The sequence below is a fragment of the Xenia sp. Carnegie-2017 genome, unplaced genomic scaffold, assembly GCF_021976095.1.
Source record: "Xenia sp. Carnegie-2017 unplaced genomic scaffold, XeniaSp_v1 HiC_scaffold_13, whole genome shotgun sequence".
Lineage (NCBI taxonomy): Eukaryota > Metazoa > Cnidaria > Anthozoa > Malacalcyonacea > Xeniidae > Xenia > Xenia sp. Carnegie-2017.
The window spans coordinates 2,321,660-2,343,426 of record NW_025813436.1 but is presented as its reverse complement, the minus strand read 5'-3'; the positions used below and the strand labels follow the sequence as shown (position 1 = coordinate 2,343,426).

Below are 21,767 nucleotides of genomic sequence, written 5' to 3'. Positions count from 1 at the left end.
CGACGACCGGAATAACGACGGCGACGGTAACCATAAGGTGAGCGTTTTTCTAGATCTGGAGCAGCTTCCTCAACGTCTCTACATAAAACAATGTTTAATGCCCGTCAATTTTGCGTCTTAACTAAGTAGTGTAACGTACTGCAAAGTGTTTTTAATGATTTTTGATGTGGGCGAACACTGTGTATACGTGGCTAGACGTCCGTCAACTTTTTGTTTATTTTAATGGAACGAACTGCTACATAATATTAACAATAGTTTTTGTAGCACTTTTTTGCCCTGATAAAGTTTACGGATGTAAATTCATCAAACAGGTAGTAAAATGAAAGTTTCGCTAAGTTATATTTTAATCGAACAGAACCCTTGAAATGACAGAGGACTTTAAAATCAGTTCATTGATATGTCTTTTATTCGTAAGTTGGCCCTAGCGCTGTTTACATGAAATTGGAGCGATTTTAAACCAGGCTGAAAATCGGAATTGTTTTAATGATTACCTGGAACCACCACGAAATTAAACCCTCATCTGCGTAACTCCTCTTTAGCAGGCTATTTTACGCTTTCTCCCCTATTGGCTTTTGTATTTTGTGCTCATGCCTCGTCTCATTATAAACCGGTCTAAATGTTAATTAATTTGAGTTGACATTCATTTTGGTTTTCAATTCATACCGCTCTGAAATCAGTCGGATCGTTTGATTGGGCTCAGCAAGCAATAAAACTTCAGATCGCTCTAATTATATTCCTCCCGTTTTCATTGAAATTTTCATGTTGTAGGCCTTACATTTGTAACCACGAGATACGTATAAGTGATGTAGATAATTGACCTAAAATTTTTCTAAACTGAATCCATTTATGTCATCGTTCTGTCCGAACTGTGTCGCATAGCTATTAAACAATTTACTTTAAGTACAATAATCGTGGTTTGCGTATGATCCTAATTATAGCCGGTGTGGGTTTATAATACTTAAAGTCCTAATCATTATAAACATTGACATATTATGCATGTCTAAGCAGTAAATACAATGAAATTTTGATTTGCACCTAATCTTTCGGATTTATCAAACATTAAATTCTAATCCCAGGCATGCGGCCAATCTTTTGTATTTATCACTGAAAATATTCTTTGTATCAGACCTCCGACATGGCTGACGTGAAAAGCATCAAAACTTGCTCAGTGGCCTAACATCATTCGAGCATCCAGCGTTTCTCAAAATCAATTATAGTTATAGCTGCTCAATTTAAAAATTTAAATTGCTTTCTGAAACACTATCTAAGTAGTGGCACTTGGCAATTACAGAAAGGTTCACGACAGCTCTGATTGAGCAGTCTGCACCTAAAGCAGGTTTTCCCTTCAGATTAGTAAGTTATTTACTGTGCGTTTATTAATAAATAGCGAGAACTCAAAAGATGAGCTTAATAAGTTTATCTTCGACAATTGTAGCTTCTCCCTGCATGGTGGTTTCATGTGTAGATATTTTTTGTAAGTTTACATTTTCTATCAAGTAAATAATGTTCTTTTTCAAAGACAATTTTAAGATTCTGTTATGGTGTTCATTTTTTGAAGAGTGTGCCTTAAGAATTTAAAACGAAGCTTTCTTATAACAGGTTTCTTCGCAACACAAGAAGACACCTTAGTACCAATTCAAACTATGGTAGACAAAGCTTACTCACTCATCGTCCAACTGGTGATTTTCATCATCATTTTCTTGTAGTTCCTTCCTATGCTTTCCTCTGGCGAAGTTTCCTCGTCAAATTCTAAACGAAACAACCCTTGTTTTCAATTTTAATTATAAGCTGGTGAAAAGAATCGTTTTATGATGGATAAAGCATGGAACAAATGAGCTTCAAGTATTCTATATAAATATGTTGGAAAAGTTCATAATACCGTTCAAAATCCCTTCGAGCTTTCCTTCGTCGTTAATTTGCACACAAAACGGTAAAAAGCAAACCAAGAGCAAAACAAAATAAGTAATCTTCATAGTGAATTGCCTGACCTGTCTTCTTTCCTTCTCTACAGTTTGCTGACGAATGATGATCGAATCAAGACTTGCCTTTTATTGAGTACTACACGATGAACGAATATGTTATAAATTTACATAGTTTTAATTCACCGTAGGTACTTGTGTATGTGTGCCAATTCAATTAGAATTATATTCGCTTTTGTTCCTTTGGATCAGACAGGTCATACAACTCCATTGAACTCAACCTTAATTAACCATTTGGGAAGGGTAAAGTGGGCCTTTGTATCATCACTCTAACATTTTGTGTATTTCAAATTCAACAAAACCATGGAGTTTCCTTAAGTTTTCAAGAAAAAAATATGATGTGAGTTATCAAAGAGATTACAAGGCAAGCATTAAAAAAACATGTCACTTCTAATGATTGGCATGGGTAGAAAATATTTGCATCTCATCATGGCCCTTTGGGTGTTTTTGTATCACTTCAGAGGGCTGAATCTAAATCCGGTAAAAACGAATTTTCATACTTAAATATTTTCTCATTTAACATCACAAAGAAATGTATTTACTGCGTGTGTGTGTGTATTAATGCACTAAATATAATAACAGATTATTTTGTGGCAGTTCTTAATAAAAAGATTCAAAGTAACTGTTACTGCTCACAATTCTAATATTTTTTTTCACATATTCATGCATTTTATTGGTCTCCTGCTATTTCTGTTCTTGCTCTCTATTAAATCAAAAATGACAAACTGCTAAGTCCTAGCGAAAAACGTCCGCGCTAATTCTGTTGTAGAATATTAGATTATTACATAATATCGTTAGCCTAGTGTAAATAATTTTTAGCTAGAATATTTGAAAAAGGGGGAATTACATGCGGATTTTCATCCCAAACAACAACTATGGCGGCGGTTAATGATATGCAACAATTGCTTTCAATAAGATATGATGAATGTAGCAGGGATTGTTCATGATTTGATTTGATTTCACTTCTTTTGCTTCGCGACTATTCAACATTCTTCTGTTTTAAGTTTCATTTTTTTACAACCAACTGCTGTGCTGTCTTATGTGTTAGAATTAGTTATTTACATTTATTAATAGTAACGGTAATTATTGCAAAACACGACTCGATCTTTCCTTTTACGTCATTTATGTACTTGTTCTTTCATCGCGTTTCAGTTTTCGCAAATTCGATGAAAAAATCAAACAAATCAACAAAGAACATACGTAAAGTACTTTTAGAGAAATATAAACGGAAACGACATTTTTGTAATGTCATTTCCTATTAAAGTAAATGCTTTGAACCCTGAAGTATCGTTACACGTTTATAGATGTAGATCGTGAATTTGAAATACGCAAAAGATAGAATGGTGACGCCCACTTTACCCCTCCCAAATGGTTAATTAAGGTTGAGTTCAATGGAGTTAAGTATGACCTGTCTGATCCAAAGACATAAAGAATATACTTCTAGTTGAATTGGTAAATACAAAGTACCAACGGTGAATTGAAACTATGTAAATTTTAACATACCCTTCGTCATTTCGTGCTCAATAAAAAGTTCAGGTCTACATTCAATCATTATTCGTCAGAAAACTGTAGAGAATGAAAGAAGACGACAAGGTCCAGTTTACAAAATAAACTGCTCCGACTGCCACGCCTCCTATATCTGGGAAGACTTACTGAACACAAACGATTTATAAAGAAACAAGACAAAACCAATTCATTGCCGAACGTCACCGACTGCGAACCACAACATTAACTGGGACCTGACAAAATGCATTACTTACAGCACTAACTATAGACAACGACTTTCGTTAGAAAGTTGTATACCAAATTGGAACAACACCTCTAAACAGATCACAGCAATTACTGGCACATTACAAACGACTTATTCACAATACAACAAACGCATTACACTTTACATTTTACACTAATCCACGATTAAATACTCAATTGACACCAAAACATTTCTGTACATACAGTACAAAAACGTAAGAACCAGATAACAATACGGCTAACCTGTCGTTTACTCCTCATTTGACTCTGAAGATGATTATCGCTAAGGTTGTCAAAATGTCAGTCAACAGCAACGACAACAGTCTTTCTCAGGTCTATAGCTTGATAATTGGGGAGGAGGGCAAATATTCATGTATGCATGTTCTTTCTAGTAACTTCTATTAAAATCAATTGTGGTTATGGATTAACAAGATTAAAACATACGAATATATAAATAATTGCCCCCCCCCAATATGGAGCTTGCCTGGCCTCTAAGATTGATTTTTAAGCCTTAATTAGCTAATTATTATTTTGAGTTTTGCTTTATGCCACCCAAGACGGTAATTAGACATCTGGAGGATTGGGTTCAAAATCATGGGCAGTATCCTACAAGCCCGTCACATAAATGTAAACTGGCAGTAAAGGAAAGCTTTGCAGTACGGAGACTGGCACCTTCCGCACAGCTTATACATCGTGTGTCATTGCAGCGTGAATTTGCATATTAGTTTATAATCATTATGAAATGATTATAGCCTCTATGACAAAGCCTTGTTGGTTTCCTAGTCCACCATAATGCAATGACAAAAAAAATCCCCTAATGTATCATTCATAACTGAAAGCACTTGTCGCAATTGACGTGGACACACGACTGACATTGGTGAAGAAATTGATAATTGTAAACACAAATGACACTCATTTGTAAACTTTGCCAGACGAATAAACTAAATACTCTTAGACTGAGAAGTTTGCATGAGTCTGAGCACTTATGTGGTAGGCCCAATTACTATTCGACTCTTAAGCAAATGAAGAATATTACAATAAAGAAAATACCTAATTTCGTTGAGTCAAAATTGCTTAATGCTTAATATTGACTACCACTAGGATAGTAAATTCTGTAGCTTATAAAATATTGATAAATTTGTGCTGTGCAAGATGACTTCACGTCAACCACCGTTTAGCAGAAAAAATTGCCAGCAAAACACACCTTTAAGTGAGTGCTGTAATGTGCAGGTTACGAAAATAAATATCTTTTGCCTCATACGAGCTTAAGTTCTTTTCATTCGAGATTCTTGCTCGTGTAATTACCGTAATTTTCCACTGGGTCTCTCTTTACTTTGAAGTTCCTGCCTCTTAGCTTCAGTGAGATAGGATCAATTAAACTAAAAAGCTCGGGCACAAGATTGTACTGCATGGCTCTTCATAATTATTCCCCATATTATAGCACTTTGATTGTTGCTATATTAGTATAATATATGTTTTGTTTTAGCTATTACGGGCCGGTCGTTTTCATGACATGTTTACTTAAGTCCGTAATTTTTCCATTTCGTAAGTAATTGACTTTAAAATTGTTCTTTCAATCATCCGGTAGACATTATCTGAGCGTACATGAACATCTAAAACGAAAATTTGATCCATGTGTAAAACGACCATGTATTTTTTTTCTATACAAAAGTTTACTCTATGCAATAGAGTAAGACCTACAAAGTGAGGACGTACGAAGCTCATGTCGTTACATACCAAGGGCTTTATAAAACAACAAGATTGCAGAGTTGTGCTCTTTTGTATGGAAACATGAAAGTTTGAGTTGTCGAAAATGTAAAATTTCATTAAAGTACAGGTTTGAAAACAGGAAGTATGCTTGATTACTTAGGGACTATTGTCGCAGATTGTGATACTTTATATTCTTTAAACATACGAGACTTTGTGTTGTTAGTTTCCACGAGATTTTTTACAGAAGCGTATTGGAGGGGCAGGTAATTTTCAAAAATTTCTCCAAATATTGTTGCTAAATTCTCCAGAGTGACTGAAGCTATAAAGTTTAGAAATCAAAGATGTCAAAAACATCACAACGTAAAATCACATCAAGGTTTAGTGACTGTAAAAGGTGTATCAAAATTACCAGTGATGATTTAAATTCACACTTCAACTGTAAGAAATGCAATCTAAATCAATCGGGCAAACATATCGTCGTCATTCTCAGACTTATTCAAAATGCTCGCGACAGCAATCTAAATTTCCGGTTTTGATAGCTTTTTCCAAATACGGGTATTAACCAATCAGGGCTTGCGTTTTGCATACAGATCATGTTAATTTATGAAAAAGAAGTCTTTGATGGCAATACGTCTTCGATGACAATATCACTGATCAGTTGTCGGAACTGGAGAATGTTTTTATAACAACCTTGACATTAATAGAGGAAACCAAAATGCCCAGCAAACTGCATCATCATTTTGATTTGTTGACATAAAATCTTGAATGCCATAATATCTATGGCTTTTCTTATTACATTATATTTGGACAGCAACAATGAAATGGAAAATTATTTTCAAAATTCAAATTAATCAAAGCGATGATAGTGAAGAGGATGATAAGGGCATTGATATAGTAAGAGAGTAATTTTATATTTTTTATCATTGATGAGAGGGTGTTTCCTTACGAACAACATCGACATAATAAAATAATTCTTCATCGTCAATAAATAACTTTTTCGCCTCTGTCACAAGTTTCTGTATTAAAACCAAAATATTATCGTGTTTGACTCTCAGCTTGAGAAACAAATCGCTAAATTGTCTCATTGTCTCTATTAAGCATATATGTTAATTATTTGCTCACTTGCGCCAAGTAATTAACATGGTCAAAATTGGTCCTTTGAAGAAGATTTAAAAAAAAGGTCAGACAAAACATCTTTAAATGAATTTGTTGCGTCAATATATCTTGGACAAGCTAAAGGAAACTCAGCTATAGACCAATCAACGCAGGCGTTGTGTTATTCTGATTTTATAAACGGTAATTATAGTATGAAAGGAAACGTCCTTTTGGTCAGTTTCAAAGTTCTCTGACGTTTCCCATTGCAAAGCAAGAATATTTTGAAGTGATAATCTAGGTGAATTAAAGTAAGATACTTTAATCTTGTCAGTACCACTGAAATGATCTCACTCTAGTAGTCCACGTGGCTCTCTATCACTTCATTTTTATACATTCGTCCTTTTGCAATTTTAAGTATTGTATATTTGAGCAACATTGTTGTGAATGCATGAATGCATGAATTTGTTACTAACAATTCATGTCGTAAAATTTAATGAATATGAACATTTTCGTCTCGTTTATTGTCAACTTCGTTGCAACATAACTTATTTTCTAGATAAATTCGTGTTTAAGATACTTTGTGACTGCTTTTTGATGTCTTTTCCTCTTTTGATTGTAGATCAATAAAGATGAATGGCTTGAAATCTTGGCAGTACTATGTTTGGTTCTTGCTCATGTGAACTTTTTGATTGCTGTGCTAGGTCGAAGAAGAAGAGATAGACGAGTTTAACTCCCTGCTAAACGTACTGTAAAACCACTGTTACCTTATTGGTCGATCTCCTGCAGCGGATTTTTGTTTTCCTAGAACTGCTCACTGTTAAGAAAAAAGATTCACGATGTCTAAAGCGACGTATATAATAAGAAACATTTTATAAAAAGGTTAAAGTGCGTGTAATCAATGTAATGTTTCAATATGATGTTACTTAAAGTGGGTCAGTTGTATTTTTGACTCGAAAACACCGCGTTCCCACAACTCTAACATAATTGTGGTCAGGTAAGAGTAAGAGCCTAAAGATAATTCTCAAGAATTATTCGCTTAATTTTATCAGCTCCAGGCTCACTTTGGCAGATAGCATTGACGACGGTCTGAATAATTCTTGACTCAGTCTAATTCACTAATTGTTAAATATTGGTAAAGTATGGTAGTTGGGCTCAACGCATTTTACATTATAGGTCGTACTCTCTCCTCTCGAGGTACGAGTGAATCTAGTTCTCTCACGTGAAACTACGTTTCCAATGTCAACCTAATGAAGCAGATTGTTGAAAGCTAATTAATTCTCATCGACTCTACGAATGTTGTATTGATATAGAAGCACTTTTGAATTTTGTTTAAAATAGCTTTTTGTTAATATTTATTGTGTTAAAGCAATTTTATATTTAATAAACGATTAAATCATTGTCAAGTTGCCCGATATTCATCGATTCTATCTATAGTGTTGTAATTTGACTTTAATATCAAGTCTTTCAGACTTTCTCACACCGGTATCTCCAATAAACAAATGCATTATATTGTTGTATATTAAAATGTAAATCGTTGGGACTTTATTTTGCATCAACATATATGAAAAGTTTATAATGGGATTTTGTGATAGAAACTATCGCAAAACAAAATCTCACGGATGTTCTCAATGCAACGACAGAGCGGTATAATTGAAAACAACTGCCATACATGAAACAGTTCTGTAGGAAATAAATTTCCATGAAGTAATTCGTGGTTTATTTTATTTTCAATTATATGAAAGTTTTATCAATTTATTTTTGTAAGTTTTTTGCATGAATTAACTGCATCACCCAAAATTTATTGACTTTGTAATTTCAAAATGGATGACACAAGTAGTGCGATGTTGAATATGGATGAGAAGCAATGAGGTTCGCATGTTAATCTACACATATTTTGTTTTGTACATCATAAAACATCTTGTCTTACTCTGGTGAATAAGACAAACTTGCCATCAAATTAAAATAAAGTAAATGCTTGCTTTAGCCCCGCTCCCACCTAAGTCTCGCCTTCTGTTTAGCGCCGCACTCAGAATCCAAAAGTTTTTAGCGTCTCTCCCGTCAAGCGCCGCATCTGAGTAACCTAATTAGCGCAGCGCTTGAAATAATGTAGAGTTATTAAACTCTAAGGCTTACGACAACCTTTGTTTGCATCTATTTGACATTATTTTCATTTAGTTGTATAATATGATATAACGAAAATAGATTTTGTTATTTTCGTTTTTTTCTTTGGGGCAATAAAAATTTAATAATATTTAATCGGCGCAACCAGAGGCGTAACTAGGACGTTAATTGGTGGTGAGTATTCATATATTCAGTTGTGCTCTACTGATTTCATATGAAATTCAATTCACTTCCAAAAAAATCTGTAGGGCACAACAAAATATATGAATATGCACCACCCCACCCCACCCCCAATTGACGTTCTATTTACGACTCTGGGCGCAACTCTGATTTAAGCACCAGTCGTGGCCCCTTTGCCTTTTAATTGCCCCTACCTGATAGAAAATCCTGGCTACGCCACTGGTACCAAGTTAGATGTGGCAAGTAAGGTCACTAAGATGACTATATCAAATGATATTGTTTTTACGAAAATAAAGCTTTGAAATTTTAGAACTGACATAGACTCTTCCCATTTAAAAGATTTCTCAAACCTTAGCTATCCAATGGAAAGCAATATCCATGAACAGGCTTTGTGATGTCTCCTCCCTGATGTAAGAAAAATTTATTTATGTAATACTCAATAAAATGAGCCTGCAGATGTTGGCCAAACAAATTTTGTTGGCCTCTTTAATATTAGAACCAGTAGCGTATCTAAAGGTTACACTGTTCTCAGCCATACCAAAAAATTCTTCCAAAACAAGGAATTTGTTCGATTAAAAATTCAATATAATTTAATTTGAATTTCAAAACAGTTTTAATCTATTTATTGCGTATTTTGAGCGGATGATCCAAATCTTTCAATAACGATTTTAGTTTAACTCGCGATTAAAGAATGTGTGTCAACCACGATGCATTGCGCGCTTTTGTTTATGTTTACACAGTGAACTATAATAACAACTGGAACGATAACTCCTATAGTTTTTCTCATGATTGTTTGAATCCAAACTCCCCCCTCATATAATGCGTGTTTTCTTGGCGACCGACGTTAGTTTTGGCTTGTTGGCAGTTGAAAACAGTAAAAAATTATTTGTTTTCGTTTTTGACACATTGTGTGCTTTAAAATTGTATCTACCAGAATTAGCGTATACCTCAGCAAGATATTTGGAGGAGAAGCATAATCGGCAAGAATCGTGGACGATTGTTTTCAACAATTCGTTACACCAAGTTTATCGGCCCGTTATATGCAATGTGTTCATTTCCTTTTCTCTCTTTGTATGCTTTACACGGACAACACAAGAATAGGGTGTTATGTATTTGAAAAAGACACTTGATTTTTACATATTTAAATCGATAAATAAGTTTTTCAAGAATCCTTTAGGGAGGATCTTGCATACTTTGTGACATTGAGCTGTATATATATTTGCAGGTGTATATATTTTCATGGTATTAGAAATGCTCTTAAGAACACATTTTTCTACTTTGCAAATTGCTCAATTTTTACGAAACTTGGTAAGATCGTGTATTTAACATGAAGCTATAATATTTTGGTGGATTGAACGTTTAGGTATGCCTGAAACGTTCAATAACGCAGAAAAAGCAGCAAATAATCGCGACTTTGGTAATTTTGTCTTTGCTTTAACATTTTGCTTTTAACAAGTTTTGGGCTAATTTTTTGAAATTCAGCCAGTTTCACTAATATTGTTAAATATAATATTTTTGAAAAGGAAACGCAAGATATACTTTTGAAATTTTATAAATATAAAAATACCATATTTTTACGAAAGGGACTGGAGCTACGTAAGCTGGCATCATGCTGGTCAAAGATGGCGCGAAGTTATCATTCCAGTTGTTATTATAGTTCACTGTGTTTACATCGTTAACTTTTGAGCCATGGGTAATTGAACTTTAGTCTGTCAACAATCATCTAATTTAGCTGAAAAATTCAGCAAAAACATTATTTTAAAATTTTGATGTAATTACGAGTGCTAGTTGGTACAAATTTCTTGTCTTATCTACATCAACAAAACCGTGTTGAACTCTTTTCTTCTTCTGTCAGCATGAGCCATATATTATTTAGCAAAGTTTCTCAACTCAAAAGTACAATAGAACTTTATTTTTCCAACTTCACTCGCGAAGCAAACTGCTCTTAGCACATTAAGCCCAGGCTCTTTGGCTGTGATAATTTGTAGCAAGATTTCATCAATCATTGCATTCATCATACACATTTTATCTCTCGTTCATCTTGACTGAGCTAAACAAAACAAAATACTTTGCTAACCGTCTTAGCAAATTTCGAAACCGTTTCGTTTGTATTTTATGATTACCTCTCTTCTTTCCCGCACAAAGAAGCAACATTCCGGATTGTAAATTAAAACAAATTGTTTTCGAGAACATCGCGTTAAGGCTTAAGTCTCGGCAATGATCGCCGCATTCGCAAGTCGCCACTTTACTTAACATACGTTCAGATTACAAAATCTCCGTTTCTTTGTCGTATTTCTTATTATTTTAGGCATTTAGCAAAGGAAAGGTCCTTTTGCTCAGAACTTGTCGTTTGAATGGTTTAAAACCATGCAATGACGCAATAAATTGAGTAAAACTCGGTCGATATAATAAAAATAAATTGCATTACTGCACTACTCTTCACTCCCCATAATGGCGGACAGTTAAATTTTGTGACGTAGTGGTGACGTAGGTGCAAACACTCTACAGGAGTTATCATTTCAGATGTGTTTTAGTACAATGGTTCGTCGAAATTTGATGCCAGTAGTTCCCAGTCCCTCCACGCATTCTAAACATACAGCCAATAGGCAGAATCGAATTGATAACTTTACAAACTACGAAGCTCCAAAAACAAAACACAAATTCTTTTTGCCTCAATTTTGCAAACAAATCTTTCAATAAATGAGACTTAACATCAATTAGACACAACTTTTTGACATTTACATTTTTGTAAAGAAAACAAATTATGAAAACATAAAACAAGTTATTTGTTTTGTTTGTCTGTAAATGTGCCAAACTAAAGTGTTTGTTCCAGTAGAAACTATTATCTGCAAGATACCTGCAAACTTCATAACAAAAGAAAGCATATAAAATTTAAAGCCCCGTTCACACGGGGAAATTGACAAATGATATGTGACAAATAAATTTTGTCCGTGTGAATGAACAATTTGTTACAAATTTTTTATGACAAATGAATTTGTTCAAAAGCTGGGTTGTTAGCTTTTTTTTGTCGTATAAAATTTGTCAATAATCAAATTTGTCCGTCTGGACGACCATCACATCAAATGTGTCAAATTTTATCAAACAACATGGCGACGACGCAAGGAGCGAGGACAACGAAACATGTGATTTCTTGGACTGACAGCAGTATTTCTTTACTCGATGCCCTTAAGACAAGAGAGAGTTTGTGGAACTCTAAGCTGACATCGTACCGAGATAGAAATATAAAGAAGAGAGAATATCAAGAAATAGTTACCATTTTAAGCGCCGAAATTCCCGAAATGAATTTATCAGCTGTAAAAGGTAACAGTATTCAAAATGTAATTGTTTAAATTTGTGTTACACTTTGATAGCTCTTAAACATTTTCTTTTAATTTTTGAAACGATGCACAGTGCCCTTCAGTAATTGGGTTGATGAATATTGTCTGGTCACTATCAGGAATTTCTCAATTAGTATCAATATTCAGCAGGAAACAGAAACTGCTGCAAGTTGTCTGTAATATTGTTGTGAAGTATTTATTTTTGCTACAGCTAAGATTCAAGGACTTCGAACGACCTTTCGTGAAGAAATAAGAAAAATTAAAAAAAGTGAGCATACTGGTTGTGGATCAGCTGAAATATATGTCCCAAAATGGAAGTTTTCAATGAATGCTTCTTTCTTGAAGATGTTGTTGCATTAAATAGACCAACATGCAGTAACATTGAAGATGAAATAGACATTTCCAATACAGGTGGCAATGAGCATGAAATTTGGGGAATGGATGGAAATTTGAAACTGGCAGCACATGCAGTGATACATCATTTGGTATGCATCCAAAAAAAAGAAAAAGAAGCTCAGAAGAAAATGAATGGATGAAGACTGCAGAAAGTGCACTTACCAAGTTGTCCCAAGATAATGACGATCAACAGGATGAATGGGATGTGTTTGGGGTGGATGTTGCATTCCTTAGAGCCATCAACAGCCCAGAGTGGCAAAGACGAGCTAAGTTTGCTGTGCAGTCTGCCATTTTCCAAGCTGCAGAAAAAGCTCGATGCACAGTTTCTAACTCTACACTACGTACAGATAGTACCATCCCAGTTATTGATTCATTTTTTAAAAATTTTAACAACTGAATATTTTCATTTTTAGAATTGATTTTTGAATACACTGCCTCTTACTTAATTAATTAAGAATGTTGATATTACAGTTTTTTAAGTGATGTACTTTTCTTCTAACAATTAATCTCTTCTATAGTGATTGTTTAGTTTCTAGGCTGTTGTTTTTTATTTTGTAATATGTGAAGAAACACTAACCATACATTTTTCATCCATGATCCATCAGCAAAATGATTTTTGAATTAAAAATTCCAAAATAAAAATTTTCTTGATTATATGATCACAAACGTGCGTGTTTATGGGTTCTAAAAAACTGAATTTAATTAAATGTAAATAGCTAGCTTTAACATAATCATTCAGTCATCTTCCATTGAAATGGAACAGCACCTTCTTCAAAAAAGTAATCTTTCATGTCATCACGAACAGCTCTAGCTTGCAATGTAGAAGACCGTTCACTTGGATGACTGCATAAATCAGTGATTGTGCATGTATTGTCAACTTCCTTTCTCCATGCACCATGCATTACAATACAATTTTCATCTTCATCATCCAAATATCCAGCAGGAGCATAATTTGTATCATTTCTTGATATAAGGTAATTATGAAGGGCTAGGCATGCACGAACCACTTCTATAACGTTTTCAACATTTAATTGCAATGTCTTTAAAAGAACTCTAAACCTGGCACAGAGAATACCAAAAGCATTCTCGAAAATTCGCCTAGCCCTCGATAAACGATAATTAAACACCTTTTCATCCCCCATTGCCGACCTATGAGGATAAGGTTTCATTAAATTAACATTTAATGCAAAAGCCTCGTCACCTAAAAGAAAATATGGGACATTGTTGGGTCTTTTCCCAATTTCGAGGGCATTGGAAAAACATTGCTTTGCATATACATTCAAGGAAACCATGTTTAAAGATTCCACCATCTGACATACTTCCTGGTGCACCAAGGTCAAATGATACAAACCTTGCCTTTGCATCAGCAATAGCAAGCAAAACAATACTTGAGTACTTCTTGTAATTAAAATATTCTGAACCCGTATTGGGTGGTGCTTTTATATTAATGTGCTTTCCATCTATGGCACCAACTGCATGAGGAAACTGCCACAAATCCGAAAATTTTTCTGCTAATTGTTTCCACTGTGCATGCGTTGTAGGGGGCTGTAAGAAGTCTTTTTTCAAAACATTATAGATTACTTTGCACACAATTGGAACAAATGTTGATATTGTAGAAGTTGACATTCTGAATGAGTAAGAAAGATCTTTATATGATGCTCCAGTTGCAAGAAATCGCAGAGTTACACATAGCTTCTCAAATGGTGAAATAGCATCCCTCATGTTGGTATTCTTTTTCAAAAGAAAAACATTGACCTGATCATACAATTCATCAAACAATGTCGGTTCCATTCTAAAGAAATACACAAATGATAAAATAAAATGGTGTCTACGGTATTAAATAAAAACAAAGTGTGCTCACCTTAAAAAGTTTCCAAAACTTGCGATATCTGTGCGTCTTAACTCTGGAATCAAATTGAATGCAATACCTTGTGATTCTCTTCGTTCTGTGTGGCCCATGGTCGCACCCACCATCTACGTTTTCGCATTTTTTACCTTTACGTATTATCTTCATTAAAATAAAACAGCCAAACTAATACATAAACGTTTATTTTTCTTTAAAGTCTTGTAACGAGTCATCTTGCGATTGTCAAAGTTGATATTTGTAGGACGTAATATCTCGATAAGATAAAGTAACGACGTATTTTCCTTTTCTGCTAACCAAATGTATCGAAGGCAATCTAGTGACAGTGCTATGTAACCAAAAATTTGATAGCCGTTCACATGAACTTATGCATTTGTCATATATCATTTGTCAAAGAAAATTTTCCCGTGTGAACGGGGCTTAAAGAAAGATCAGTTTTGTAAGTATATTTTTACCCAAAACAATTATTATCAGTGCGCTTTCGTGGACCGTGCAAATTTACAGAAAAATACAATTTTTAGTACAAACTTAAAATGAGATTTGGTGATAAATTAGAAAAAACTCGTGAATTGTTTGATGAATTGTAGCTTTTCATTTTATAGGAATCTAATAATTTAATAGGTGGACGTAAAAATATTTCAAGGAGAAACATATGTAGATTATTGAATACATCCAGTTGAATCCTTTTTGAAATAAACAAGTATATTTTATATATATATTCGATTAACGATGTACTCAATAGGAAGCATCATGAATAACAGTGCAAAAGATAAAGCCCCATCACCTTTAATGTCACAATAATTTCTACGATAATTCTATTACAGGTAGCCTTCCATCCATTATAGCTCAGTATAAGCATTCATGTTTTCAACCACAGTTCCCAGGCCCCTTTTTCTCTCCAGGTAATTTAATACATTGAACCATTGAACTAAAAAGATGGAAGATTACGTCAATCGATATTTTGATGCCAGTAGTGCTGAAGTCGGCAGTATTGTTCCCAGTCTTTCAAAGCATGTGATAAACAAATTCAAAACAAACTAATTTTTTAAGGAACTGTGAAAAAGGGGAAAATCGCAAAATAAGTTTCAAAATGAGGTAAATTTGTGCAACTGATTTATAGCAATATTTTTTGGTTAATTCATCATTATGGCAACTATTTCTGTGAAAAAAACGAACTTCACAAATACGGACATGTCGACATTTTGCAAAGCTGAATTGTTATGTTGACATTTCAAAAAAAATATGTTTGAACACTAATGAGACTGACGTAAAAACATAATCGGAGAGCACCTGAACGTAAAAAAATCTATGTTTTAAAGAGTTATTTACGAATAACATCGTCGTTTCTTCTCATTCGGACCAGAACGAGTCCAAGTACAAACCTTTGCCATTTGTAAGTTTCCTGTGTAAAAAGTAATTGTTCGGTAAGAAACTTAAATTTCCTGTATTAATAACATAAGAAAAGGCCATGAAATCGAAAAAATCAGATAATTTTCCTCTTTGTAGCTTTGCCAATTCCCGTTATAAACATGTTGTTTATTATTAACTTGCTCATTTTTTACAATCACCCATCGCAAGGCTGAGCTTGAGTGATTTAAATTCCAAACACACGTATCTGGAAGTCAGATTACGCAAAACTTTGGCTTCGATTCGTGTGTTAGGATACCTCAAAGTTAGTCTTCCAGTTATATTTAGTTCAATGATTTAAAATAATTCAATAGGCTAGATGCTCTAAATCTGTGTGTTTGAGCATGCGCAAATCGTTAGCCAATTACATTAAAAAATTTTTTCTATAAAATATATTGTAAGGTCGGGCTGAATTTTGAAAGCCGATTAAGTTGCGAAAAGCATGGAACCGGCAAAGTCGATCTCTATTTGATTGCAATTTAGAAGTCGGTCGAACAGTGCTGAGTAGTGAATATATCACCGTCCAATCCAATTTTCGCGCTTTAGCTTTGCCTTGATTAGAATTTGATTTTGATCACTGGTGAAGCAAACTTTTCTTTCAAAATCATATCGTCTTCAACACATATGCGAACAGTTATTTTACTTATTTATCGTGAAAAATTTTGCGTTAATGGTGGACAAATTTCTCCGGGAAACGCAAATGTTTTCACGCCATAGCGAAAAACCTGTCCCATACAATGAACTCTAATACAACTGTTCTGTGAGTCTTGTTTCGATTTTCTTGATACATAGGACAAACATCAAAGAAAATCAAAAAAAAGACTCACAGAACACAAAAACGCCACAAAACGACGAGATCCAAACTCACTACCGGCAGAACATACCCACTGAAACAACCACACATTAGACTGGACAGAAACTAAAATACTCAGACGCGCACAGGCTAAACACGCACGCGAGTTTAAAGAAGCTTGGTACAGTAAAGACAACGACATAATAAACAGACATATCGACATACCCATCATACACTCACAACTAAAGATAAAGGACAAAAAAGTACAAACAACAACAGAGCTACAACATTACACTCTAATAATATCAACACCGATCATATTAACAATACACCAAAACCTATGGCAACGCATTCCACCCCATCCAGTCACATTAATCCATCCGCGAATCCAACTAGACGCCCAAGCGTCTACAATAGTGTTGCCACGCCTTGGGATTTCTCCCAAAATCTTGGATTTTCGAATGAAGCTTGGGATCTTGGAAGTTTTTGTCGAAATATTGTAAACTCTTCGGATATTTTGTTTATATATTTTATACGTAATATTGTCTCTCTTATTATGCGTAAAATTGTAAGCCAACATTCCATCATAAATAACAGTCGAAAAGCAAAACGGTATTGGGTAATCAAGCTACTGGAAAACCTGAAATACTAAATGGTAATAGCTATAAAATCTGTTATACCCACAAGTTTTACATTTTCTTATGCAGTGAAAACGGAGTTAACAGTTAAATTTGAAATATGTGACTTCCGGTGGAACAAAAACACATTTTCGAAGCAAATGTATGATGACGAAGAAAGTGAATCAAGTGATCAGAATGATCATCCTCCATCAAGACAAAAGCAAAACAAGGAAATAGAAAATGGTACAAGCAATCGTTTAACGATGCATGGTTAAAAGATCCAGAATTACAAGACTGGATTTCTAAAGACCCCAGAAAGAAATTCACAGAAAGATGCAAAGTTTGTGAACATACATTCAACGGTCCCAACTAGTCTGCTTTGATGAAGCATAAAGCCACAAAAAAGCATAATGATGCATTTAAAGCCAAGCAAAACACTTTGCAAGTAAGCAAATTTTCAAGAAGCAAACAGGGCCAGATGTTGACGAAATGACAGCAAAGCCAAAGTTTTGTTGTCTGGTTTTTAGCTTACCACCGAACGCTTTTCATTCTGGCCGATCATCTCAGTGAGTTAATGAAAAAATGTTTCAGACAGCAAAATTGCGCAAAAATGCAGTTGAAAAAAACAAAGGCATCATATGTTATTTAAGAAGGAATTGCGCGAGAGGAAGTGGGGTCGCTATCAGCAATCTGTCAAAAAATCAAATTTTCTCGGATCGTAGACGAATCGACAGATGTTTCGGTTTCCCAAATTCTTGCTGTTGTTGTCAGATTTTACCATGAAAGGAAAGTGACTGATGCTTTATTGACTGCCCTTAAAGTAGAAAATGCCTCTGCTAATGGATTGTATGCGGCTGTTAAAAACTTTTTTTAAGAACGAGCAATACCACTAAGTAGTGTTGTTCGTTTTGCTAGCGACAATTGTTCGACAATGATGGATGGAAGAGGAGGTTTCCTACTTCTAAAAAAGATGTACTTGGTGTATTTGTCTTTGGTTGTATTTGTCACTCTTTGCTATCTGGGCGCACCATGCAAGTAGTCGCCTACCTTCTTGGTTGGAAGGATTTGTGAAAGACGCCTGCTGTTATTTTTACCGTAGCAGTAAGCGACAACACCAGTTCCGTCTCATACAAGATATTATGAAAGCACTTCGTCATAAAATTCTCAAACTTTACAGACAAGGTGGCTTTCCGAGGCCAGTTTTGCAAGAATTTTATAGCAATGGGGTGCATTAAAACTTTATTTTCAATCTCAGTCTCAATGTGATCGTGTAGACGGGGCTATCAAGATCTATGAAACCATGACGACAAAAGGAACCAAACATACTAGGCATTCCTAAATTACATATTGTAAAAAGTTGATTGTTTAAATGTTGAATTTCAGGCTCAAGATTTCAAGCTGCACACTCTGTGCAGTTCTATATCAGATGAGTATAGAAGCATTTTAGCCCTGTTCATCAAAGACAAAGTAGTACGAGAAACACCGTTGGACGAGATTAATCCAAACGACGTAAAGATATACAAGCTTCTCAATGATATTCATCTCGGAGGAAGATGTGTAAGCCTGTGCACTCACCTGTCTTTGGGTAACCCAGAACAACGTTTCAGAAGCGATTGTCGTAACTTCTCCTTAAGTTATGTAATCAAAATAAAAAAGAGGTTTTCTTTCAAAAGTGATGTAGTTCTAGCTTTGCTATCAGCTGCCAACCCTTCAAAGGCTTTGTCCACCAGGCGATCATTAAACTCGATGGCGGTATATTAGCACACCATTTTCCATCTTTAGTGTCTGAAGATCAGTTGGATGAAGTTGATGATCAGTGGAGGCAATTGTTATACACCACAGACTTTCATAAAGGTATGGCTGACTCCCCAACTCAGATTTGAAATGAGATCAGAGTTATTAAAGATAGTAACGGAAATAAAAAGTTTGAACTTTTGGGAAATTTAATGTGCAACCATCTTGTTTTACCTCATTCATCAGAATTTTTTCCCAAGTTAGCATGATAAAGATTCCTCAAACCAAACCCCTGTATTGCTCAACTTTGAGAAACAGACTAATTGCAAAACAAGCTATTTCTCGACAAGTTATTACATGTTTAAATGTAGATCGTCGAGGTTGGTATAGGTTGAAAAGGACTGTTTTTGTTGTTGTTGACTGACGTTTCGACAACCTTAGCGGTAGTCATCTTCAGAGTCAAATGAAGCGGTAGTTAACTTCAGAGTCTTCATTTGACTCTGAATATGACTACCGCTAAGATTGTCGAAACGTCAGTCAACAACAACAAAAACAGTCCTTCTCAGGACTGTACCAACCTGGACGATCTACATTTACAAACATGTACCGATACTCCCGGGTTCAAACCATTTACTTTAAGTTACACATTGCTACACATGGGAGCCGTCAACTAAACTTGTAAAAGACGTACAATTTGACCATTGTAGGAGAGAATATTTTAATAAACATGGTCAACGTCAGGAACAGGAAGAAAATGCAACTGATGTTTATGACATCATAAGAGAAGAGATTGTTGAAATAGGGTCTGGTTAGCATGTTTGATAATTTTATGTACTGTTATGTTTCACGAACTTTTCCTGATCATGTAAAAAATTGTATTTACTATTGTTTTTTATACAATTTTTGATTTAAAGTGTCAAAACAAAAATGATGCGTTAATGGCGTACCCAAGACAAAGGAGCTCCTGAAACAACTGTTTTGCTGTACCTGGAGGATTTTGGGATATTTTTAAAGGATCTTGGGATATTTTAAAGGATCTTGGGACTATTATCCACAAAATCTTGTGCATTTCTAAAATAGTCAGTGGCAACACTGGTCTACAAGCTAAAAGTACGTGTAGTAATTTCCTCATTCTGATGAAGGCTCGAAGCAACGAGTCGAAAGCTCAATTTAAGCATTGTGTGTCTCACCACTGTGTGACTTCATATCTACATTTAATTTCAAACACCCCACTGCAAAAACATTCTTTCGTATGACATTCCTTTCACGAGAAAACATGAGCCAACAAAATTGACCTGCCCACCACTGTGCGGACTTCATAGCTCAGTTGGTCAGAGCACTGCACCGGCACCGCAGAGGTCATGGGTTCGAATCCTGTTGAGTCACCTGAATTTTTCAGGTTCATGAGACAATTGCTTAAATTGTCCAACAAAGTGTGAAGATCATATCTACATTTAATAAGAAATCAAACGCTTACAGAAAAAGAAACAGAAATACACAAAATTGTTGTATAAAATAAAAGATCCTTCGGATTGTATAAAATGATTTTTATTGAGCTTTCGACTCGTTGCTTCGAGCCTTCATCAGAATGAGGAAATTACTATTTACACGTGCTTTTAGCTTTTAGACCAGTGTTGACACTGACTATTTTAGAAATTCCCAAGATTTTGTGGATAAAAGATCATATCTACATTTAATTTCAAACACCGCACTGCATAAAACATTCTTTCGTTTGACTTCTATCACAGAACAAGGAATAAATGGTAGTGCCACTACAATGAAGCCTTTGTTGCTTTTTGATATTCAGGAATTAATTGTTTGGTTTTTCCTGTGTTCCCATGGGTGGTTTGTGATCCGATTTGAGAAAGATGTGTTGCGCATGTCATTGTGGCGTTCTGTACTATATGCCATGCATTGAACAGACGTTTTCTTTAAGTCATTGTTTGTGGTCCTCGATGAATGTTTTACTTATATTGCTTTAATATCACTATGTTTTAAATGCTTATGTTTTCGGGTTAGTTGTGCACAAACACAGATGAGGTATTTTGAAGAGCTGTTTTTTCTAAACATTTTGAGATAAAATATTTTAGAGATGCTCAAGTTCAAGTGTTTTTAGGTTTTGTTCCAGTGGCTATGTCTATGCGGTTAAGAAGAGTTCAGATTTCACACTTAAGCAAGTGGAATACTCTCTATATTTTATTCATTTACATGTATGATTTCAGATCGCTCTTGTATACAAATCGTTTCTGTTAATTTATTTCTATTCAACACAGTCCTTGCACGCTCTTCTATAAAATAAAAATGATTATTACAATATTATGATACAAAATCAGTCGTCGTGCAAATATAAACGTCCTTGTCTAGTCTTCTCTTACATATATGCTCATTATGACAATTATTCTGAAAATTATATAAGAAATTATCATGGACGGATTTTCATATCTTTACAGGGGTAGTGCTAATAATTTTAGAAGGGTGAGCTGGTAAGAAATTGATGCAAGACAAAGTTAGGATCTAGATTTTAGTGGCAATCTGGAAGTATGGACACCAAAGGTAGTGTACATAGCTGAAACATTGCCCAGAGAATCTCAGTAAAAATGAACTACTGTTTATGTTGCTGAAAATAGAAGGCGTCAAAATGTTTTAGAGAGACGTGAACAATTTATTTAGGAGGGATGAAATCTGATGTTTTAAGGGTATAGCACCCTCTGCAACCTCCTGAAAATCCGTCCATGGAAATTATACGATTGTTGTATAACATTGAAAAATAGCTCAAATAAG

At 34.7% G+C, this 21,767-nt stretch overlaps 1 protein-coding gene across 1 annotated transcript; it reads right to left on the bottom strand.

The window, feature by feature from the left end:
• Positions 1–13,299: 13,299 nt before the first annotated feature.
• On the bottom strand, positions 13,300–14,194 carry LOC124455835 (putative nuclease HARBI1). Its single transcript, XM_047006456.1, has 2 exons — positions 13,888–14,194; positions 13,300–13,769 (listed from the first exon to the last, which is right to left on the bottom strand). Exons 1-2 carry the CDS (start codon positions 14,192–14,194, stop codon positions 13,300–13,302), a joined length of 777 nt encoding a protein of 258 aa, XP_046862412.1.
• Positions 14,195–21,767: the final 7,573 nt, after the last annotated feature.